The sequence below is a fragment of the Myxocyprinus asiaticus genome, chromosome 26 (genome assembly GCF_019703515.2).
Source record: "Myxocyprinus asiaticus isolate MX2 ecotype Aquarium Trade chromosome 26, UBuf_Myxa_2, whole genome shotgun sequence".
Taxonomy (NCBI): Eukaryota; Metazoa; Chordata; class Actinopteri; order Cypriniformes; family Catostomidae; genus Myxocyprinus; species Myxocyprinus asiaticus.
Window position 1 is genome coordinate 16671502 of NC_059369.1, and position 25615 is coordinate 16697116.

Genomic DNA, 25615 nt, shown 5'->3' on the forward strand with positions numbered 1-25615 from the left:
ATCTCTTTATGTCAGAGATAGGCCCGGGCAGGGGTGGGGGTGGATTCCCTAAGAATGAATTGCGTCTTCTGATAGAGCTGTTTATTTGTATGCACTGTCTGTGTTGTTTTAGCACCCCCGAAAGTAGGCTTGACTACATTGTGACACACAAATAACGCTGAGTTTTGCGGATAAGGCACTATCTGTATTAAGCAAAGTTTTGATAGAAAGGAGGCCTGTTTGAGCTGAACAGAATGAAAATGACTTAATTTAAATATGCATAATGCAGCACTATTTCAGTGCAATTTGCGACTGATTAAACAGGATTGCTTGTGGCTGGTGAATATAATGACAAGTTTGTGTTGAAATTTGGCTCGCATAAGTGGCGTAATTGTTTGCAATTGTTCATGCTTTGATGTTAGAGAGAGGCTGAGGTCTATGCTACAACATTACAGCTGTATGAATTTTTGACTTCAGACATTGTTTATTCGAGGCGAGTTCGGGCGGATCTTAGAACTCAAAATGAAGGCATTACGGGATTCATGCCTGGCTCTCTGTCAGCAGTTTCGACAAACGATCCCTGGTGAAGCTAAACTGCACTGAGGCAAAACAGGAGGAAACAAAAGGAGAGAAGGGAACAAAGTGGTGTAATCCTTAAGGCTGTAAAGTAGTAAAATGCAAGCCAAGCAGGAAGTAAAAGCTGTCATGTTGTTAATCAGCACACTGTGACAGGGCTGCAAGGCTGAGACACACACACACACACACACACACAGCCAAAATGGCCCATGATATGACTGGTGTTCTGACCCCAGAAGGAAGTCATTCGATACTGCCAGTGGCCAATGGTGCAATGCTACACTAATTTCTTTGGACTGTCCCACTGCGAATGGGTCTGTGTGTAATGCAATTAATTATGTGCAGCTTTAGGGGAACGCAAAGAAACGTAAGGCAATTTTAGTATTTTGATGGCAACTGACAACTCAAATATGGGGGAAAATGTAGTCATATACAGCTTGTCAGTGTGAATGCATGCAAGTTTCTATTCAAACTATACATTTGAGGTCAAAATTGCTGCAAAATATCCCCAGAAGTCAGCAAAATTTAACAAACCCCCTGACATCCTAAAAAGAAAAATATGGATCATTAAGAGAGTAAACAAGGTCTTTCTTTACTTTTATTAGGGTTGAGATTTGGTTTTGGCTATCATGATTATACTATTACTTATATTATTTTATATATTATATTACTATATTATTATACTAAATAATATTAATTATTATGCTTTATTTAAGTACAACAGAAGGTAATGGGAAATTGCCATTTAGATAGAAAATTGCCATTTAGGTGAATGTGTGTGTGTGTGTGTGTGTGTGTGTTTGTTTAGTTATAGTTTAAGAAAATCTTTGTCTCCAACAGTAAGCTAAATCTGATAAAACCACCCTTTGGGTACATTCAGTTATGTCCTCAATCGGACGATTAATAGTGGGGTTAATAAATCTCTCTTTTTTTTTTCTTCTAAAAATACAAACGTTTCATTTAAAGAGTAGCGAAAGGATTAGTTTACAGTAACTTAACATTATATAAAAGAAAAAGTCTACAGTATAATCTTAATTTAGATAGATAGGTAAACATGTGTGTGTGTGTGTGTGTGTGTGTGTGTGTGGATACTGACCTGGCTGTGCACAGTGTTTAAATGGTTGTTGAAGGTCATGGTGAGATTGGTAGAGGTGCTGGGGGCTACATGTGTTATAAAGGGGGTCTTGCTCTGATTGACTGTGTCGTACATGTTCACCCGACGCTTGCAAATCTCCATGTTCTGGAAGCAGGATTTGACGCTGCAGGAACAAAGGACAAGTTCAGTGATCTGAATACAACGTTTCACTATAATCCATATCATAAACTATTCAACACTGTCAATATACTGTATAGTTCAACTGACTGTGTGCTGTGGGGAAAGTCCAGTAGATGTGTCATCGTGACGAAGGGGTGGTTGAGTGTCTCTATTGGTGTGATTCTCTTGTCCGCATCAATGGTCAGCATCTTGGTCAGCAGGTCGATAAACTCTCTCCTGTCTGCCTTCTCCGCCAACATGTCACTGCCTTCCAAATCTGTGGTCATATTCACCTGTACACATCAAAAATGAGAGTGAGAAAGGGAGAGACAAAAATCAACAAGTATTGAAGGGATTACTAGCTCTTGTCTTCTTTATCTTAAGTAACATTGGATAAAGGAATAGTTAATCCAAAAATGAAAATTCTCATAATTTACTCACCCTCATGCCATCCCAGATGTATACGACTTTCTTTCTTGTGCAGAAAACAAACAATGTGTTTTGAAGAATATTTTAGTTCTGCTGGTCCATACGATGCAAGTGAATGGTGACCAGAACTTTGAAGCTCCAAAAAGCACATAAAGGCAGCATAAAACTAATCCATAAGACTCCACTGGTTAAATCCATGTCTTCAGAAGTGATATGATAGGTGTGAGTAAGAAACAGCTCAATATTTATGTTATTTTTTACAATAAATCTCCAATTTCACTTTCACATTCTTTATCTTTTGTTTTTTGGCAATTCGCATTCTTCGTGCATATTGCCACCTACTGGTCGTGCTGGTCAAAGGTGGAGATTTATAGTAAAAAAAATACTGATCTTAAAAATTGATCTGTTTCTCACCCACACCTATCATAACACTTCTGAAGACATGGATTTAACAAGTGGAGTATTATGGATTACTTTTATGCTGCCCTGATGTGGTTTTTGGAGCTTCAAAGTTCTGGTCACCATTCATTTGCATTGTATGGACCTACAGAGCTGAAATATTCTTCTAAAAATCTTAATTTATGCTGTGCAGAAGAAAGAAAGTCATACACATCTGGGATGGCATAAAGGTGAGTAAATGATGAGAGAATTTCCCTTTTTGGGTGAAGTATCCCTTAACACATTCAGCAGAATATTTTGCGTCCATCTGTGCTGTTTTGGAATTGTTTAAAAATGCGTCTGTAGACACCTGCAGTCTGTTCTGTTTGTTGCGCTGTGCCTAGCTTTTTGAAACGCAAAAACATGTTCTGTGTGAACAGCCCCTTAGAACACCTGTCAACGGTTTTCCCCCAAAAAATCCATGGCCGGGCAATAAAAAGTTTAATGCTGTGGGATTATGCAAAATTACAAAAGCCGCATTTTCAGACAATATTTGTAAATTCTGCCTAAAATGTGTATTGGACAGTGCTAATCCCTCAGTTTAGGAATAGAGATAATTAATGGTAATAATTGTGGAAAGAATAATCCTTAAGGACTGAATTTGTGTTCAATGCAAGAATTCTAAGCCTGACTGTTCATAAATGATGGAATCTATCAACCATACAGTCTATTCTAAGCCAACTAACATCTTACAGCATTTGTAAATAATACATGCACGCATTTGAGTATGAATAACTCCCACGTCCCGTAGTGCTTGGCATGTACAGATCTATTAATATACACAGGTCTGTCAGTCAGCATGTGATGGTAACAATCTTCCACCTCTTTGATATTCCAAAATATTTGCCCTCAAATTTACAGCTATTCACTAAGACTATTAGTAAAATTGTATGCACTGAGACAACACTTAAAAAAGGTAGGAAAATAATATGGCAAAAAAGCAGATGTGTAATTTAGTTTCACTATTAAAATGTCATATATAAGTCATAAAAATCAACATGAAATCAACCTGCATCAGAACAGTTTCTTTCTGGGTGTAAAACTGGTGTGAATGAGAAGTAAATGTGAGTCTGACTGTGTGTTTGGTCAGTACAGCAGAGCTGTTTTATAGAGAATCTTGTTCAGAGATGGCTGGCACATTTTTCACAACACCATGCTGTTTATCTGTGGCCTAACCTCCCCGAGCTATCAGATAAGCTGCCAGTCATGTGCGCAAATCTGAGTCCTTTTTCTTTTTATGCAAGCTATTCTAGGCCTGTCCTCTCTTTCTGGCTCTCTTTATCTTCCTCTCTTTTTCTCTCTCTACTCTGTTTTCTCTCAGCCTGCTGAATGATAAAGAAATAATCTTTGACACAAGGGGAAAATAATCAGCCCGTGGTCAGCTGGACTAGAGCAGGGCGCAGAATGTGAGCTGCTTTGAGAGACATTCGTGAGGGGAGTGACTGCATAGCTGCTGGCACAAATCTTACAAAATTGCACACACATTTGGTAAGCTGTCTCTAGAAGATAATGAAACTGAGGACAATCATTCTTCTCAACTTATTCTCCATCTCTGATCTGACTGTTTAGCTTCAATCAGGTGAATTTACATGTGGCGTATCTCTGAGTGTAAACTTTTAAAGGAAGGTGCATATTATGGAGACAGCAGTGCAAGTGCTCCACACAGACTCTAGTGCTGGTAACAGCAGAAACTGAGTACGCGCACACACACACACACACACACACACACACACACACACACAAACACAGACTCTCTCTCTCTCTCTCTTTCTTGTGCAAAGTTGCAATTCTTGTTTATTTACTTATTTTTATTTTAACTTAATAATAATAATCATCAAAAAATTATCATTATTATTACAACTATTTAAATAAATAAATAGTAATAATAATAATGATAATTTTTGTCATTATTTATGAAAAAGAATTATTATAATATATTAATATATCAATATTTTTGTTTATTATTATTATTTTATATATTATGAACTATTATCATTATACTTATAATAATAATAATAATTATTATTATTATTTATTGTATTTATTTGCTTTACCTTACCAAAGGCACACTGGGGGAGTATTTTAGTGAAACTATACTCTTTTATCCCCTTCACGTTAATGAGGCAGGATTCTATGTGTAAATTAAATGCTGCATCAGCGCCAATTTAAAATGTTGTGTTGTCATGACAATCCCAGAGTCTTGAAGCTGTAGTTAAATATGAAAAATAAATAAATAAATAAATATGGCTGTGATAGTGCCACGTCATGCAACATTATCATGTTCATTAGTGCTGCAAATTGCTGGTCTCTGAAATCTTATAGCATCGCGCATGGTTACAACACAGTGTTAGACTGTTTTTTGCGATTAAGATTCTTATAAATACATTTATTTTTTTGTGTTAATACAAATACATACAGTACATTTACATGCAGAGTTATATTCAAGCTACAGTGGGTTTTTGGTATTGTCAAGCTACAGTCTTAATCTGACTGACTAAGTATACCGAACATGACACAATGTGTATTTGAATATTTCAATGAAGAACAAAATATGCCAGGTTAATTACAGGTCACGCGCCATCTCTATCTTTTGGAGCAAGCACGCAATGCAGAGGCCAATTGTGGTCCCATTAAAATGTATACTGTACATGCTGGACGAAGCCGAGCTACAGTTGCATTACCAAGGTCTATTAGTCTGATTTCGCACAAATTTATTGTACGACTTATTGTTTTAGCCCGACTGAAACTGAACATTTAAAGTGCATGTAAACATACTGATTGTCTTTGCACCACATTAAAAAGTCTGTCTAAATGTACTCTGCCTGTTTCCTTGCCTGTCTGTCTGGTGATATACTTAGCATTAGGTTCCAACACAAACCTAGGTGCACTAGTTCAGTTCGCAGAGCAACTCAGTGTCATATCTTACATCATAACGCCGGACCACCTAACCTAAAAGCAAAGCTTTGGTCTAATTCTTGAAAACACATTTATAAAAGACATTGTAAATATATTGTAGATTAAGCATATCCAAGCACAAGCATATTTCCATGAATTAATCCAAATTTGCTGTAAATTAAATCGGACTTTTTAATCTGATGAGGTGGGATGGAGTCGGTTCCAATGGGAAAATCCAAACTGAAGTTTGCATCATTGTTGGCAAAAGCATGACCTGGCCTATTCAGACATCAACATGACTGGCCGGTGATGAGGCATGCTGATTTCAATAACTCACAGCATGCAAAGATCAAAAGTCATGTGTCTTATCGTTGAGTAGCGCCCGGGGAACTGAGGTTCCTGTGCAGCGTTAGTTCACAATTGTGCTTTTGAGGCACGTCTTTAGTTATATAACACCAAAGGTTTCTGTTGTTTAACAGTGGTGTGAGTATTACTGGAAACTCTCCACACCAGCTTGGACACAAAACACTTTGATTGTCAGGGTGAAAGGAAGGTTATTATTAGCTGTGAGCAAGATTTCTTTTCTTCTGTTGAAGCTGGACAGGTTTGAAACAAAGGTACCTGTGCCATATCATCCAGGCAGTTGAAGATGTACTTGCGAGCTTCTTTAGATTTGATCCCAGTCTCTGTCTCGTGGTCCTCAGGTGTCTGCAAGCACAAAAAGGAATATTGTCAGCAGGTGCTCGATCTAGATCTACCATGGCACGACTAACTCATCTCTCAAGATGGCCTCCACTTGAAAATTCTCATTAAGACTGAAGAAGCACTTTCACATCAGGAATAGCCCTTGAAGAGATGGCGCACATCATGAAGCATTTATAAAATGTACAAAATTACATACAAATGGGCAAAAGAAACTGGTTACTTATGAGACAGAGAGAGATTTTGATATTGATTTCTTTAATATCTCATTTGTTTCTCCAAGAAAACAATGAGATGAAATGGAGTGCAAATGGAGGCGTTTGTTGACATCTCCTGCCTCGCTTATTTTTTCTCCTGAGAACACATTTGTAATCTCACATGTGTCTCCGCTCCATTTTTTGATCTCAATAATATCTCAAGCTGTGCTCGGACTTGCCAAGATACCAAAGTCTGCATTCAAAATTCTAAGATTTCAATATGAACTCAAATATTTCTCATCAATTTCTCCCAAGAACAAATTATCTGAGCTGTGCTATCCACACAAATTTAATAGCAGTATACTTTTACTGTATGTCAAAGAATTTTAAGAGAAACATCTGATGTAATGTTGATCTTACATAAAACATAACTGAGAACTCCAATACGTTTCCAGAAAGATAAACCTTTGAGCAATAAAAATATCCTTTGGAACGTACAGTAGGCCTACTTGACATTGAATACACTAATTCAACATTACAAGAAAGAAGTATTGAGGCCAAAGAGTGCAAGGGTGTATCGACTATGCAGAGTGAAAGTTTTAAGCTTTTTTTGTTTTATTGGATCTGTATCGTATGTACTGTATGGAGGGTTAGGGACTAAGAAGGACTCAATAATATCAAACTTCTGCATTTAAGATTCACCATGTGTAGCTTTCAAAGTTAATCTGAAGAGAAAACTCTTTATCGACAATGGGCAACCGGCCACCGACCCAGTAATTATGGGGAATGTGTAGAGAAAGAGGGGAGAATGAAAGGGAGAAAGTGAGAGTGGGACGTTAAGCAGGATTTATCCCACATCGTTTTAGTTGCCAAGTCCTCTCACACAAAATCCCTTTTGTACACATTAGCCTACTGGTTTGTTTACAGGCTGCAGAAGATTTAACTTTAAAGCAAAATTTTCCGAAAATTTGTCATAAAATTCATTATTTACTCACCTTTATGCAGACTGTTAGTCACCATTCACTTTCATTGTATTCGCATTCTGCATTAGGGCTGGGCAATGTGTAAAAAATATTTTTGCGAAAACTGCCTTAAAAAATATCGCGATATCCGATTACACTGCCAATCCCCCTGCCGAGGGTCGGTGAATTTTTTGGCTTTATTGATTTTGCTTTAAGATGTAATTCATTTATTGAAACATGAAAAACATAAACAAAAGACATTTCTAAATTCAAATTTAGAATGAGGTTTGAACTAGATTCAACCTCGTCGCATTTAACAGGTGGCGGGTGCAAGTTTCACACCCTGGCCACTGTTTAATATATTTGGCGACTTCCCAGATCCATGATTTTGCCATTTCCCGATACTGTCGATCATCATCTGTTCGCAATCGGCATCGGGATCTTTATAAAACATCGACAATATCTGATTACATTGTCCTATCACCCGGCCCTATTCTGCATTGTTGCTGCATATTATATGTGAAATAAGTGAAACAGAGCAAAGAAGTGTAAAAGAGAAAGAGGATGAGAGTTTACCTTCAGTCTCCATAGAGGATAGGTGGAGTCGGGATCTCTGTTAAAAAACCTGGTTGTTTTTGTCCCTGCACTCAACAGATACTCCGCTGGCAAGCCTTGCGTTTGAGAGATGTACCGGATCTGGTGGATGACATAAACACAAGCGATTTGAGATGTACAACTGATGTCATACGTTCCGTGATTAATATCAGCTGCCTTGATACACTTAAAGAGGATGGAAATCAGGATTGTCAACATGAAATCAAATTTGACCCTATTTACTTTTTTAATACACATTTCTTGTCATATTGTGCATGATTCATTGGTGCGCATTATTCCGAAAAAAAAAGTTTGTAACTTGTAACCTTTTCTATTCACCAAGCCCTCTTATTTTTCTCCCCCCTCCATTCCAACCACCTGTCTTATAGAGACCACTTTTCACAATTCAATCAGTTCCTGATAAATAAAATTAAGTCTGTTTCACATTATACATCACACTGGAAGTAGGCTACAATGGGTTGTGAATGTCAACTCGTTTCATATTGACATTAATGTCAGAACTATGAGCACATGAACAACACCCACGTTTACAAATCTGCACCTATTCAGTATTCAGCAACTTTGCAGCGGTCGTTGTTGGTCATTTCACAGGCGAAGAGATATCCAATCAAGACATAGGTCATTCACATATAAAAGTCTTAAAGGTACAGTAGCCCATTACATTTTTATGGTCAGAGAGGTGAAAAATGGTGCAAAACTAAATTACGACTAACATTACAAAGGGCCTTCAGGGAAAAACGTAACCGTGAGCTGCATTAAAACAGGCTGACGAAATTTTGTCTGCATGAAAACATATCAGTCACTCGGCTGCCACACCGATGACACAACCTCAACATTCTGGCATTAGAAGCTGAGTAAACAGCATTTGAGATGAATGCAGTCACCTCGAGACTCATTTCCCCTGCCAAAGATTTTTTAACAGGTCTGCCCGGGTGTGCAATAAAACTGAATGACATCCACACACCTAATCTCATCAACGGCCCCTGCCAATCAACCAATCTCATACTCTGAGAATGAGCTTATAGCTGCTCAAAAGACATTGATCACCACGCCGGTTTTTGTCCAATAAAATGGAGCGCAACAGTCTGGTTTCGGAAGTCAAAATCCCATTAATTTATACCATAGACGAATTGTTTTTTTTTTTGTGTATTTTTTTTTTATCCCCTTTTCTTTTTGGAATGCCCAATTCCCACTACTTACTAGGTCCTCATGGTGGCATGGTTACTCACCTCATTCCGGGTGGTGGAGGACAAGTTTCAGTTGCCTCCGCTTCTGAGACAGTCAATCCATGGATTTTAACACGTGGTTCGCTGTGCATGATACCGCAGAGACTCCCAGCATGTGGAGGCTCATGCTACTCTCAGCGATCCACGCACAACTTACCACATGCCCCATTGAGAGCGTCAATTTTCGCTGAGCTACCCAGGCCCCCGCTGACAAATTGATTTTCAACGATAACTTATAAACCTTTTGAGGCAGACCTACCGTGAGCTACAAGAATGTTCATAGATGGTATATACTTCCCCTGAAGCCATCCGTCTACGCTATTTCAACTTTACTGTTTAAATCTCATGTTTGATAGTGAAATTCATGGTAAACAAATACATTACCCATGGTCCAGCAGAGAAAGCTTCACCAATCAAAGAACCACGGCCAACTAAGCCCACGAAATGTGCCTCAGAGCGACCACCCACTCCCATGATGCACTGTAAACTACTTGTATATTTGTACAGTTGTAAAATATATTTTTTCTATACTTATAATCAACAACCTAAAATCAATAGTTTTATATATTCACATAGTTTTTTTATTCAATGACAATTCGCAATGCTTCATTCCGTGCCCTTGTGAAAGATGGTAATTACACAGCCTTGAACCTTTGTCTTTCTGTCCGATTTTCAAATACTTTTTTGCCTCAAAACAAAGTTTGTGATTTATCTCTGAGCTGGTTGGTTTGGTTCATGGTTTACAACTCTGTTATGGAGGATTTTATGAAAAGTTTATGGAAGAAATGAATGGGAAAAATACTTCTGGAACCTAGGGGGCTGAATAAGTGGGTGGGCACTGTTGTGCTCTACTGCTGATTTGTTTTTTACTTTTTCACTTGTGGAGAATTCTTGCTCATATATTTTCAAAGTATTTGAAATTAGTTGAAAGTGGTGCAATGGCCCAAAAATAACTTGTCAAGCTCTGTTTTTAAGTGTCAAAATCAATTGTCTCACATAAGTTATTTATTTATTTATTTTTTACTATGATTTCAACTTCTTTTTGTTATTTGAAGGTCACATTAAAACAGTCTTGGAAACTTCTTTTTTCTTTTTTTACCATGTCTCCGTTAATTGTTACGAATGCCTTTTATGAATATATTCTATTGTTTTACTCCAGACCTAGACTTTCAATTTTAAGATTGAAATCTTACATCATAAAAATATTAATTTGTAAATTTTGAAACTATAATTACAGTATATCGAAAGAGTGCAATAAAAATAAATGCAATATTTATTGTGTGAAAATGATTTCTATACATTTTTACAAAAATTACAATTGTCTTTCCAACATTTTTATCCAAATAGAGTTTTTCAAATGTTAGTGTACTTGTTTACCAAGGAGTCAACAGTGTCATTGAAGAGCATGCTTGAGATTAAATATAAGATATGTGATGTGTGGCGAAAATGAAGTAAATTCAAGGTAAATATAAATGACATATGAATGAATATTTGTGTAATTTCCAATCATGTTGTAATTGCATACTGTATTTTATATAAAAAGCATGAAAATATTAGGATATATTAAATGCCAGCTATGAAATTAGCCTTAGAAAGTCTAAGGAGATTTGAAATTTTTATGTTTCTAATGTAATTTCCATCACCTTCATTTTCATCACAGAATATGATCAAACAAATATATAATTCGAAATGTGACAGAAACAACATTTGTTCGTTCAGAAAAATGAAACAAAAGAAGAACAAAAAAAAAAGAAGAAGACAGAATTCTCTTATGATGCATGTATGTCCACTGTTGGAAATTGTTAGTAGACAAATTAAATAAACTAGAGAAGTCCACAGAGCCAAAAGGGCTCAAGAAACACTTGGAAATGTCTAAACTGGGCAGCTGAGGTAAAATGCCATGAGTGCTTAATGTTTAATTGACTCCCAAACTCCTTGACAAACAAGATCTCATAAATGCTTCAAATGAGGGGCCGAAAAATTCCTATTACTTTGTGGTACACAGAGATGATGGGGGACAAATCTGCAAAGTTTGTTGCTGTGTTTAAAAGCTTGTTAAAGTTTCGATTTGCTTAGAGCTAGAACATTGGCCCTGGGCTGTTCCATGATGACTGGATCTGTTTTTAAAGAAAAGGCCTTGCTGTAGAGCTCCGGATCTGGGCTAATTGGGCAGTTTGTGGCATGTGTCCAGAACTACAGAGGGGCCAGAGAGAGATGAAAGTCTGAGAGACGCCACACACACAAACACACAGCACTTGAGGAGAGCTGAGGGTGCAGGGGCCTAGCCAGCCATCAGATTTTTTTTTTCTCTTTTAAGCACAAACAGTATTTGAGGGATGTTTTTGCAGCCATTTTTATGAAAAAAGTAGACAGCTCTCGGCCGGGCCACACACGCGCAAGCACACACACATGCACGCACACACACATGTGCACGCCCGCACGCACGCCCGCACGCACACACACAGAGTATCCCCTCTCTTCAAAGGCTGCTTTTTTAATTGGACAGCCAGGCCGTTCGAATCATAGGTGCTATTATATGTTGGTGCGCCTATTCTTATGAGGACTCTCCATAGACATAATGATTTTTATATTGTACAAACTATAGATTCTATCCACTAACCCTAACCCTACCCCTAAACCTAACACTCACAAAAAACTTTCTGCATTTTTACATTTTCAATAAAACATCATTTAGTATGTTTTTTTTAAGCGATTTAAATTGTGAGGACACTAGAAATGTCCTCATAAACCACATTTATAGCATAATACCCTTGTAATTACCAGTCTGTAACCTACAAAATGTCCTCGTAAACCACCCAAACCCACCCACCCACCCACACACACACACACACACACACACACAGGTTTGTTTCACTATATTAGTGAGGGCATCTCACTAATATAGTGATTTCATAGCAGGCTAAAAATATATATTCTATCCCCTAACCCTACCCCTAAACCTAACCCTCACAAAAAGCTTTCTGCATTTTTACATTTTCAATAAAACATCATTTAGTAAGTTTTTTTAAGCGATTTAAATTATGGGCACACTAGAAATGTCCAAACCACATTTATAGCATAATACTCTTGTAATTACCAGATTGTAACCTAAAAAATGTCCTCGTAAACCACTTAAACCTGCCCACACACACACACACACACACACACACACACACACACACACACGCACACACACACACACACACACACACACACACACACACACACACACAAGCAAGCAAGCAAACAAGTCCTCTGCCTTCTTTCAGTCTGTCTCTAAAAATTTAATTCAGGAAATGTGATTTCATTACAAAAATTTTCAAACTCATTTTCCAATGGAAATAAGTGATTACTTCATATCTACTCATGATTGCACTATTACTATAACATTACTAACTCACATTTCACTGAGTTTTAGGAACAGTAACATGGCAATATCCAAGCTTAATTAAAACGAATAGCTTTAAGGGATAGCTCACCCAAAAATAAATATTATGTAATCATTAACTCATCCTCATGTTGTTCCAAACCTGTATGATTTTCTTCATGGTCTAATGGACTTTATGCTTTTTGTCAGTTTGGAGCTTGACAGTCCTTGGTCACCATTCACTTTTATTGAGTGGAAAAGAGCAGTGTCAACATTCTGCTAAACTTTTTTTGTGTTCCACAGAAGAAGGAAAATCATACGGCTGAGTAAAGGATGACAGAATTTTCATTTCTGGATGAACTGTTCCTTTAAAATTTACTAGGTGGAAACTTGAAGGAATAGTTCACCCAAAAATGAAACAGTTTCATCATTTTGGCACCCATTCACTCGCATTGTATGGACCTACAGAGCTGAGATATTCTTCTAAAAATCATTGTGTTCAGCAGATGAAAGAAAGTCTTACACATCTGGGATGGCATGAAGGTGAGTAAATTATGAGAGAATTTTCATTTTTGGGTGAACTTCTTTAAGACTAGGTGAGCCATCATCACATGTCTGGAACCTTGGCAACCCTCACCTCATGATGTTTTAAACAATTAGACATGTCTTACCTGGTCATACTCAGATGCTCCGGGGTAAAGCGGCCAGCCCAGAAACAGCTCAGCGATAACACAACCCAGGGACCACATGTCTATGGCCTCACAGAAGGGCAAACCAAGGATGATCTCTGGTGCTCTGCAGAAACACGTAAAGAAATGAAAGATCAACTTCACGAACAGTATGTACAGCAATGCATTCTTTTTTAAATTTTTTTTTATTTGTATCCCCTTTTCTCCCAATTTGGAATGCCCAATTCCCACTGCTTAGTAGGTCCTCGTGGTGGCGCGGTTACTCACCTCAATCCGGGTGGCGGAGGACAAGTCTCAGTTTCTTCTGAGACAGTCAATCCGCGCATTTTATCACGTGGCTCGCTGTGCATGACACCGCGGAGACTCACAGCATGTGGAGGTTCATACTGTTCTCCGCGATCCGCGCACAACTTACCACACGCCCCATTGAGAGCGAGAACCACTAATCGTGACCACAAGGAGGTTACCCCATGTGATTCTACCCTCCCTAGCAACTGGGCCAATTTGTTTGCTTAGGAGACCTGGTTAGAGTCACTCACACACCCTGGATTCAAACTCGCGTCTCCAGGGGTGGGAGTCAGCGTCAATACTCGCTGTGCTACCCAGGCTACCTACAGCAATACATTCTTAAAAATAAAGGTAGATGTTCAGCAAGAACTAACTTGATGTTTCATAACAGGTTCTTCAGATCAGTTTATTTGTTCTAGGTATCAGGAGAAGTCCTTCTGAGTTCTTTGAAGCACGATGCAAATGATGGTTTTCTAAAGAACCATGGAACAAAAAAGATTCTCCTGAATAAGGGATAATGTAGTCTGCCGGTCATTATCACAAAATCAAATCTGACAGGGTTCCTAAAGGGGTATATTTTGTGATAATGACCGGCAGACTGTACATTATCCTGCTTATTACATGGCTAATTACCAAATAAACATTTAAATGGACATGAAATATTGAATTGAGTGGAAATTATTTTATTATGCGAGAAGAAATAATAAATGAAGGACATCAAATCAAACCAGTGAGAATAAAAAAATATTCTATAGAACTGTGTAATAAGGCAATATAAGAACTTAAAAGAATATTCTGGGTTCAATACAATTTAAGCTCAATCGACAGCATTTGTGGAATAATATTGATTACAACAAAAATGTATTTTGACTCATCCTTTTCTTTAAAAAAACAACAATCTTGGTTTCAGTAAGGCACTTACAATGGAAGTGAATGGGGGCCAATTTTAAATGTTATAATACTCACTATTTCAAAAGTATGGCCACGAGACATAAAGGATAAGCGTGTAAACATGATTTCAGTGTGATAAAATCAATTATTAACCTTTTTTGTGTAAAGTTATAGTCAATTTTACAACTCTGTTACCATGACGTAATGTCAACAAACCCTAAAACCCTAAAATGACTGTAAAAATGACTTAGATTTAAACAACTTAACAGCTCAAATAATATACATGTTTTAACAGAAGAATTAATGCAAGTGCTTTTATAAAATTATAAGCTTCACATTTCTGTTTAAACCCTCCAAAAATTATCCCCATTCACTTCCATTGTAAGTGCCTCACTGTAACCTTGAATTTTGCTTTTTTTTTTTTTTAAAGAAAGAGCGGGATGAGTCAAATGTTTTTACTGTTAATATCCACTTTCACTTCCACATTCTTTTGTTTTTTGGTGATTCAAATTCTTCATGCATATCGCCACCTACTGGTCAGGGCTGGTCAATGATGGAGATTTAAAGTGAAAAAGGACAATAAATATTGATAATAAGTAACAAAATATTGATCTGTTTCTCACCCACACCTATTATATTGCTTCTAAAGACATGGATTAACCCACTGGAGTTGTATGGATTACTTTAATGCTGCCTTTATGAGCATTTTGGAGCTTCAAAGTTTTGGTCACCATTCACTTGCATTGTATGGACCTACAGAGCAGAAATATTCATTTAAAAATATTTGTTTTGTTCTGCAGAAGAAAGAAAGTCATTCACATCTGGGATGGCATGAGAGTGAGTAAATGATTAGGTAATTTTCATTTTTAAGTAAACTATTCCTTTAATGGTTTAAAGTGCAGGTTCAAAAACAGTCCATTTGAGTTTTGATTTACGGAGTAATTTTTTTATTTTATTTTATTTATTTTTTTTTAAACACAGAAGGCCAAAGGGAAACAGACGATCACATGTCTTGACCCAAAACCAGTTAATATGAAACCTGTTCCATCAAAACCAAAGGCATTCATTACATGTGAGCCCTAAGACCTCATTGTACCATTTAAGATCACTCAGTTGTATAATAAAGACAAACACTGTATACATTTAGATTCCACGGACAATGCGGAAGGGGGTGGGAGGTGAGAGACAGCGTGTGACATGGCATTACCGGTGACTATCCCTTTAAAGACTTTCACAAAGTCTTAAAGGTGTCAGAATGTGCACACGCACACACATACACACACGCACACACACACACACACACAAATAATGGGCTGACACCTGTGGGTTGCCAGGGCAGCAAAGTTACATTATTTGTAAAAAGAACAAAGGACATTGGAAGAACAGTCTGTACCAAGAAGAAAAAAGAACATGGTCTGTCAGGAAAAAAACACAACCGTAGGAAAGAAAATTGCAAACAAGATATCTTTATTATCTCAACTGTTTCTTCTAGAGAGCAATGACATTAAATGGAGGCTTTTAGTTCTCCAAAATCTGCAATCAAAATCAGAGATTTCAATATGAACTGAAACATTTCTCATCAAATTCTTCCAGGATTACATTATCAGTTGCATTATTAGATATACAGTATGTATTACATTATGATTGTGAACAGCACAGATATACTGGTCCACCAGCTAGACCGGCATCAAACCAGCAAAAACCATCCAGGTCCAGCATGGCCAGCATGAATCTCCCATCGACCCTTACATAAAGCGTGTGGTGTATGACATCACTGATGTGATGTTGCCCCATATGCCTGCTGCTTCATCCCAAGATTCATTTCTCTCCCTATCTCTCTTTCACCAGCAGCTGTAAGTGTCTCGATGACACCGAGGACACATTATGGCTGCCACGTATGCAAATTCATATCCAACTTCCATCTCTTCTGTCTCTCCTTCCATTGCCATATGCAAAACAGACCAGCAGCTGCTGATGCGGGACTTTCAGTGGGTGTGATAAACACACACATGGCACTAACCACTGTCCTCATTCTCTTGCATATAAAACCTCTGCTCGTAATGCAAAAATCTGTGGTGAGAAATTCACAGCCCTATTCTAGACCCACGTAAACACACACATGGAAATATGAGATCCACTACAGGCAGATGAGATTTGGAGAGAGCGTCTGAGTTCATTTGTGGCACAGTTTGCATACCTAAGTGTGAGATGGTTAGGACTGTCAATTCGTGGCACGCAGGTGTCTGTTTGTTTGCATACGTTGTTGCTGTGCAACTGACATGTATGCATGGGTGAAAAGATGCATACGAGTGCAAACATCCTCTCCTGGTGCTGATATTTGCATGGCATGCCCACATGCAGAATAAGCACACACTTAAAGCTGAGAACACACACATACATTTACTTAACTATCTAAAGGGGAACATGGCATACTTCCCTGCAAAGGCAAAACACAGTAGCAACGGCAACACTGAAACCGAGAAAATGGAGAAAAATTGATTTTATCATTATTATTTTTAATTCGATGCACTGATTATGTACATTATATGTACATAAATCTGAGCCAAAGCTAACAATGATTACTTTAGATTAACCCCTAATCTTAATAGAAAACTGTCCACAAACTCTAGCTAAGTATGTACACACAATGCCACAAATCAACATGTGCAAACAAGCACAGGAGCAACATGTGTTGCTTTCTTAAGATCTTTGCACCCAACATAAGTGCCACTGCAGTGTGTAAATAGTAACTTTGGAGTGTTAGTATAGACAGGTGGTCTCTTGCTCGGGTGTAAATGTTTTGTGAATACTGGGGGTAAGGCAGCGGCTACATGATGCGGTATGAGAGACATGCACATCCTCCCTGCTTTGACATCTGTTGAGGGTCAGTGTCCCTCCACTCACAGAAACAAAGAGAAAGAGAGCTCTCTTCTGTCACTATCTACAGCATCTGGATTCTCCTGAAGTCCCTTACCACTCATATACACGCACATGCTCACACAGTTGCTATTTGAGTCTCTGGCGTCATTTTGCATGGGCATGTCAAAATGCATCTATCACAGCTGACCTTCAATACGGACCACTACTCAAACCAACAGACATGCATGGTGCCCCTGCTTTTCCTTACAGTTCCTCCTCTCTATCTCTCAGTGCCCTTGTGCTTTGGTTTGTCAGCTATTCAAATAATTTTTATGCTGTTTTCCAACATGATCACATGGGAAGTCGGGCATGTTGTTTCCAAAGATTCCGGTGCCCTAGGATCGGGCAAAATATGCAAACTCAACGACAAGCGGCATCTCCAATCAGACATTTTTGCACCAACTCCTGTGTGTTTACCTTCCCCTGTGGCACGACCAGTGTAGGAGATTCGGGTTCAGAATCCTGCATTGAAACCAGTAAGTAATCGCATTTGTGTAATTAGTGATGAGCACGATTCGGAGGTTGCATTTTTCTAACATTACATTTTTACTCCACTGATGGTAAGGTTTAGGGTTGGAGAATACAGTTTATAAAATATGCATTCCTATTCACTTTATAACAACCTGTACAGCTGAAAACAACTCGCGTTTGGCGCTTTGGCCACTGGGGGCAGTGTTTCGCATTTCGGTAAGCACAGAACGATTTCAGCTAAAGAAAAGTCAACCTACTGTTTCCGATATCACTGCGAGATCAGTCAAAATCTCACAGAGACTTGGAGGTGGGCTCTTTTGGGCAATTCAGCAACCACCTCAAAATCACCCAGACCACCCTAGCAACAACATAGCAATGTGCTAGAAACAATTTAGAACACTCTAGCATCATGGCAGCAAGGTTTCCAATGACAGACACCACTTTTTTTCAAATCTAACATTTTTTTATGCTATGACATTTTAATGATGTGATGGCCAATATAAATCAATAGCTGTTTTGTCTGTTGTTAAACAAAAATAAAATAATGTTCACATTTAAGCACCAATATAAAATGTTTTACATTACAATAACATGTATAACTGTTGTTCAGTGCTTTGAAACCTGGCACAGAGTATATTGTTGGAATTGGGGAAATGAAAACCCTATATTGTCTGCTTCCAATATCGACCAAATCTGACCAACACCGATAATTTACAAATCATCTTATATAGGCCGATACCAATATGGTTAGCAATATCATTATAAATCAATTGCTGTTTTGTCTGTTACTGAACAAAAACAAATGTAATATTCACATTTAAGCTCCAATCTAGTATATTTTACATTACAGTAACAAATATAACTGTTTAGTGAACTAGAAACATAAAATATAGTATGTTGTTTGAATTGGAAACCAAAAGTAAAAGGAATGTGGTTATATTATTGAATGTTGTTAGGGAAGTGGCCCCAAGTGGAATGGTGTGGTATTCTTGTGGTTTTCCCATGTTCAGCTCATTCCTTTCCCCTTCTCATGAAAAGAGCCCGCTGATGGCCACACTCCCCCGAGATCAATTTTAATATTCATGTGATCATAGCCTGCTAAAGCAGTGGAGGCCGAAAGTTTCCAGCATGCCATTTGAATAAACACTGCATGTGGTGGGCTCAGCGAGGGGAGATCCACGCCTCCTCCACACCTGTGAGTGCCAGAGAGATGGAGTGAGAGGGCAAGAAAATAAGAATCAGCGTGACAGAAAAAAGAAAGATGGGCTCTGTTCCAAAACCTAGTGAGCTGCCTCAGTAGACTGCATCTTAAAGGGATAGTTTGTCGGCAAAATGAAAATTCTGTTATTATTCACTCACCCTTATGCTGTTGCATAACTGCAACAGGAGGGGAGAGGAGAGGAGGTAAATGACAAAGACAAAACAAGGGGGCCTGGGTAGCTCAGTGGACGCTGGCTACCATCCCTGGAGTTCGCTAGTTCGCTAGTTCGAATCCCAGGGCATGCTGAGTGACTCCAGCCAGGTCTCCTAAGCAACCAAATTGGCCCGGTTGCTAGGGAGGGTAGAATCACATGGGGTAACCTCCTCCTGGTCGCTATAATGTGGTTTGTTCTCGGTGGGGCGCATGGTGAGTTGAGCGTGGATGCTGCGGTGGGTGGCGTGAAGCCTCCACACGAGCTATGTCTCCGTGGCAACACGCTCAACAAGCCACGTGATAAGATGCGCGGGTTGATGGTCTCAGACGTGGAGGCAACTGGGATTCATCCTCCGCCACCTGGATTGAGGCGAATCACTATGTGACCACGAGGACTTAAAAGCGCACTGGGAATTGGGCATTCCAAATTGGGTGAAAAAAAAAAAAGACAAAACAAACAGTACAGAAGAGTGTGAGAACGAGAACAAGGGAGTGAGGGAGGCACGGGGAGCTGTTTAGATTTCCATCTCCACGGAGTCTGAGCGTGGGGTCATCTCTCCATTGTGCTTCAACAACTTAATAAAACAACCTTGGAAATAGTCCTCCCTGTTATAGTGCTCTTATTGTGGGAGTGCTTTATCATTTCAAGGCCCTGTGAACCTCTCCCTCTCTCTTTTCAAAATGCAGAGGAAATCGCTGACGACGCTGTCACTCTCTCAACTCCCTTTCTTCTGTCATTAGCATTCCCAGGACAGAAATGGAGAAGAAGGTGGGAAAACAGAGAGAGTGAGAGAAGGGGAAAGAAAAAGCAAATTGATGACCTCTTTTCTGTAAATTTCGGCATTATAAACATCTTCAGTGCAGGCTTTCGTCTCTGCGTGACACGGAGACGGAACATGCTGTGAATTTGGGTATGTTTTACTCTGTGAGATGAGAACAAAACTTAGACTAGTGTAAAGGCAATTATAAGGAAAGTGTTGTTGTATGTTTAAAAGAAGCCAGTGCTGGAGATGTGGCGTAGCAGTTAGCATGCATGTTATGACATTTTGAACAGCTCATGTGGCCAGTGCTAATCTGAGCCCAGCTCACATCACTTCCTGTCTCTTTCATTATTCATAAATTATCCATAAAAGTGGTCCTAAAATTAAAATACAAACAAAGACTCATGTTACAGTCAACGTTCTTTAATTCACTTTCATTGCATCTTTTTTCCACACATTGAAAGTAACTGTTGCCTGAGACTTTTTTTGTTTGTTGCTTTTTTCAATTAATTACGAAATCGAAGAATGAACAGGTGTGTTGTCATTTAGAACCAAATCTGTGGAGTTTTTGAGTTTGTTTCGGTGGTTCATAAAAGCTCGCCAGGGCAAACTTTCAGGAAAACTTCGTACCGGCTGCTAAACACCTTCTTACTGCTATTGGTCCACGTCACCAGTAGGTGTGACCTGGAGCTCCACCTACTTTGAGGCCGACAGCTAATTCACTTTCAATCAGTTACGATCAATCAACATGAACACAGCAGTGTGCAGAGTTTTTAGCGAGCTGGTGCAAATTTACCGTCATCTGAACAGAACATATAATGCAATTTTTTGGTTTGTTTAATTAGTCTACAAAAGGAATCAAACCTACTCAAATACTCTGTACTCAGTCACTCTTTTGTTTTCTATGCTGCTTCACTCATGTGCCATCTGCAGAGAAAGCTATTCACACATCTGCCCAAAGTAAGATATGCCTATCATCATTCTTCTGTCTGTATTCTACTCATTAACACTCTTTTATACACCAATCTTTGCAGTCGCATCAGTGTCATCATAAACCACAAAACTACAAATGTCACATTATCTACTGCATATATTACTTTAAATCATCGAGTAGTTAAAACGGCTTCTTTTAATGATCTTGTGTGAATTCTACACATTGAATGACGCATGAAGTCATTGATAACACATTTAAATGTCATATAAGTTGATGTTTTACATGTAGTCTTGAGCGTCCTCATATTTAAATGTTCCTCTAAAGGCCTCCCCTGGCAGCGTGGCCGGTGTCTGAATGTTCGCGAACAATATGCCGTAGCTCAGCTGTTTCAAACTTCTTTTTGGCTCTGAACGAAAACGAAGAAGAACATCTCCGTAAGTGTGCTGTGGCCTTTAATGATGAAAGAATTTCATTTTGGGTAAACTAACCCTTTAAGAAGGTCTTTATTGTTTCTGAAGTAACAAGTAAGGTAAAAGAAAAGACGCAAGTAGCAAAGAGCAGTATTCTGATCCACAGATATCCCAGGCATATGTGTGTCCCGCTGAAAAACAAAAGGAGGGCGGAAAGCCATACAGCATGGCATCACATGGCTGTTATCCATTGCATCACATCTTAGTCTACTCCTGATTTTCCCTCATGAGACTGCTTATGTATTGTTTTATTTCATTTTATTACTACTGGCACCTTTTGTGCTGTGACTGCTCTTGATACTTGTATTGATGCTTTAGCAATATTGTGTGTAAAACAATCAGTCCAATACAGCACTTTTGAAATTGCAATTGAAGAGGAAGAGAGAGAGAGAGAGAGAGAGAGAGAGAGAGAGAGAGAGAGAGAGAGAGAGAGAGAGAGAGAGAGAGAGAGAGAGAGAGAGAGAGAGAGAGAGAAAGCATGTCCTACTTGAGTGACCCCAGCCATGAGCCTACAGCTCTCTTAGCCTCACTCTCCTTCACCTCTTCTTCTTCTCTCTTCCACCCACTTTCTCCCTCCCTTTCTTTGCCCCTCATTCCAGCACTCTTTTAAGCAGCCTCTGTAAGTATGTGGGTCACGTTGAGTGCTTTCTGCCCGAGGAAAAAGGTCCACAGAACAAGACTCCTAACGGACACTTTCACATTAGCAGTCCAGTCCCAAGTGAAACGTGCCACAAGTGGAACTCTCTTCCCACAACTTTCTCAGACACACACCCTGAGTTAAAATAGCCTCAGATGCTTCATAAGTGGAATAAACAACTTGTTGTCCCTGTGGTGTGTAGTCTGTAAAAATATTCATCATACAAGACAGACTGTTTTTGCTCAAACTAGTGGTCACCCAACAATATCATTTAGACCAATAAAATGTAGATAAATGATATTTATGCCACAGTTACTGTAGTTACATTCCTCTAAGTTGATTGAACAATTATTTGTGATTTAGAATTCGAATGCTTGCTCCTGCTTTGGTTGGAACTATTTTCATCGGTGGAGCAAAATTAAGTAAAATTGGCCAAATATACAGAACAGTATATAGGCCAGTTAATCAACCTTGGCGATATACCAGTCTAACAATAATTCAAACAGCCTCTACTCTGAGTGACTCCAGTCAGGTTTCCTAAGCGACCAATTGGCCCGGTTGCTAGGGTGGGTAGAGTCATATTGGGTTAACCTCCTCGTGGTCACTAAAATGTGGTTCTCGTTCTCGGTGGGGCATGTGGTGAGTTGTGTGTGGATGCCGCGGAGAATAGCGTGAAGCCTCCACACATGCTATGTCTCCACTGCAACGCACTCAACAAGCCACGTGATAAGATGTGCGGATTGACTGTTTCAGATGTGGAGGCAACTGAGATTCGTCCTCTGCCACCCAGATTCAGGCAAGTCACTACACCACCATGAGGACTTAGAGCGCATTGTGAATTGGGCATGCCAAATTGGGGAGAAAATGGGAGAAAAAAACAAGAAAAAAAAATGTATTACCTGCACAGTCGCCTTCAGCTTGCTCACTAGGGTTCTAAATACAATTATTTATTTATTTATTTATTTATTTTTATACACAATTTACAATCATATTTAATCAAACTACACAATGATGACTATAAGACTTTATAGATATTACAGTTTAATTTCCTGTTAAAGAATGATTTTCTGTAAAGCTGCTTTGAAACGATGTGTGTTGTGAAAAGCACAATACAAATAAAAATGATTTGACTGTCTGATCAAAACAGCTGACACTGTTTCATGGTGTTGTTTGATTCAGTGTAAGAAGCTGTTACTTTAAGGACAAGAAAACATTACAATCTTTGTCTTGTTTTTAAAAGTTATTAATAAAAAAAACAAGGCATTAATGCAGAAGAACAGCAGTATAATTTTACAGCATTACTGAATTTTAAGCACTTTTGAATATTTTTGTGGCAGACCAATCCAATGTTACTCATGAGGAATACTTATGTATATTAACCCTGTAAACTGTGTATTCCAGTTATTTAATGAGAAAGTATATGGCTGCGATGTATAAGAAGACCAAATAATTTAGAGTATACTGGAGAAATGGTGCTCCCTGCTCCTTATCACAAGATGATGAAAACAATTGTGGGGCTTTTATGCTACTGGTGAGGCATTACAACGCTTCGTGGCCACAATCTTTTTTCTTTGTGTAACATTTTCCTTTCAATAAAGGAGTGGACTTGAGTGGATGTTATGTATAATTACATTTTTTTATTTTTTTATTTGACTAGAATGCTTTTGAGTCATTTTGGACATTTTTGACTTCAACACAGGACCACAGAGTAAAATTTTCGTGATTCGTTTTCGTGGCACCTAAAAAAAACTCTATCGCCCCCTTGTGGTGTGAGGTTTGTAACCACCAGAGCAATGCAAGAGCACATGTAAAGTATGTACAACGGGACCATACGTAGGCAATGCGTTGGCCAAACGCTCACGTCTGCGTTCGTGTACTTGCGTGAAGTATGTTTCAGCCTTTACTCTCAAGTGAGATTGCGAGCATGCATATTTGATTGACAGACTGTGCGTGAACGCACATTTACTGAGTATGAACGCGGCAATACGCGCGCAGACCGACCGCAGCTCTCATAACATCAGCTGTGCTCAGATATTATTATTATTTTTTTTTTTATATTATTATTTATTTATTTTTAACATCCTCTTGCATTTGAATTCCCTCTCTAACGGGATTCAGCAATGTAGAGAACTAGCGTAAATCCTCATGAAAATTAACACTTCACAATTTATACAGATTTGATAGGCTGCCGATAAATATATTTCTGATTATGATATCATAACGTGGACCGCAAAAAGATTGCTCGAATGCAGGCCGTGTGTTGATTAGCGCTGGACTAGAGCATGTTTCAGATGCTGTTGGCTGTGGGTGGCTTCAGTTCTGAGCCCACACACCACACTCAGTCTCAGCCCACTGCCTCTGGGAAACATGAGGCTGTTATTTCTTTCTCTGCAAAGAGAGGGAGAAATGCTCACCTACACTGACCAGATAAATCAGTAATGTCCCTCCATCACACCTCCATCTCTCTCTCTGTCTGATCTGTTCCCTCGCTACAGTCCAGCAGTCATACCTCCACAGCTCTAATCAGATTGCGGAGGAAAGAAAGAGTGTGTCCAACTTGTGTTTCTGAAGAACAGATAGTGGGTGACGACCCTTGTGGTGTGTGGTGACACTTTGATTGTGGCGGGGCTTCGTGCTTTTTGGGCTAATATTACCCACAATGTGCTCGCACTATGCAAGAGGAGTTTGGGATAGGTTTTTGTAGGAAAATGGTGAGGAACTTAAAGTTAAGTAACAATTAATTTAGCTAGATGCAAATACTAACATGCAAACAAATGTATGCATCAAGGTGTCTGTGGTATCATGATGCTATTTTGTGACTGTATTTATTCATTATGGCATATATTGGCTTATGACATACTCAAAAGTACATATTTTCACATTAACAGTACATATTTTAAGAGAGTAGTATGTGAATTGGATGCTTTAGCCCTTTCTGAAACAGCCTAAACCAGCCTTAGACAGTCTGAAGATTGGTCTGGTGATTTGCTGGTTTTCGAGAGACGTTGAACACTTTTGGCTAATCAGGCTGGAAGATCAGCTGGCGAACCAGCAAAACCAGCTTGGGACACCAGCTTGACCAACATAAAACAGCTAAAACCAGCAAATCAACTTACTGGTGGGAGTTTGGGTTTGAGAGAGAGATGTCAACATTTAGTAATGTACAAATGCTTGAAAATATTCACACTTAAACCTCTTCTGAAATCTCAGAAAATCTGTGGTCAACCCCAAACTGTTTCCTTTTTTCTCTTCTCTGACACTGACCAGGAGAGACAGACAGACTGCGTCGCTTGCAGATATGTTTCACCACAATTAGCCATGCTGCATTCTTCTGCCTTCACACAAACACAATATTTCCCGCTATCTCTCTACCCCTCACACACACATAGTGATCGAACAATATGTTTTTTTTTTTTTTTCCTTTTTCTTCCCAATTTGGAATGCCCAATTCTCAATGTGCTCTAAATCCCCGTGGTGGCGTAGTGACTCGCCTCCATCTG

The 25615-nt window shown here is 38.8% G+C and overlaps 2 protein-coding genes and 1 long non-coding RNA gene across 6 annotated transcripts in view; 1 reads left to right on the forward strand and 2 right to left on the reverse strand.

Annotated features, from left to right (window-relative positions):
- The window catches only part of LOC127417294 (uncharacterized), a 511839-nt gene that overhangs the window by 262590 nt on the left and 223634 nt on the right, over positions 1-25615 (forward strand). The gene's annotated exons all lie outside the window — the stretch shown is intronic.
- LOC127417291 (protein FAM107B-like) overlaps positions 1-25615 on the reverse strand; it is a 212003-nt gene that overhangs the window by 178146 nt on the left and 8242 nt on the right. The gene's annotated exons all lie outside the window — the stretch shown is intronic.
- LOC127417280 (homeodomain-interacting protein kinase 2-like) overlaps positions 1-25615 on the reverse strand; it is a 140748-nt gene that overhangs the window by 24424 nt on the left and 90709 nt on the right. For all 3 annotated transcript variants that reach the window (XM_051657182.1, XM_051657180.1, XM_051657181.1), the window contains 5 exons: positions 13313-13436; positions 8010-8129; positions 6194-6280; positions 1919-2103; positions 1652-1814 (listed from right to left, as the gene is read on the reverse strand). In XM_051657182.1, the coding sequence (XP_051513142.1) occupies positions 1652-1814; positions 1919-2103; positions 6194-6280; positions 8010-8129; positions 13313-13436 (679 nt within the window). The remainder of the gene's footprint in view (positions 1-1651; positions 1815-1918; positions 2104-6193; positions 6281-8009; positions 8130-13312; positions 13437-25615) is intronic.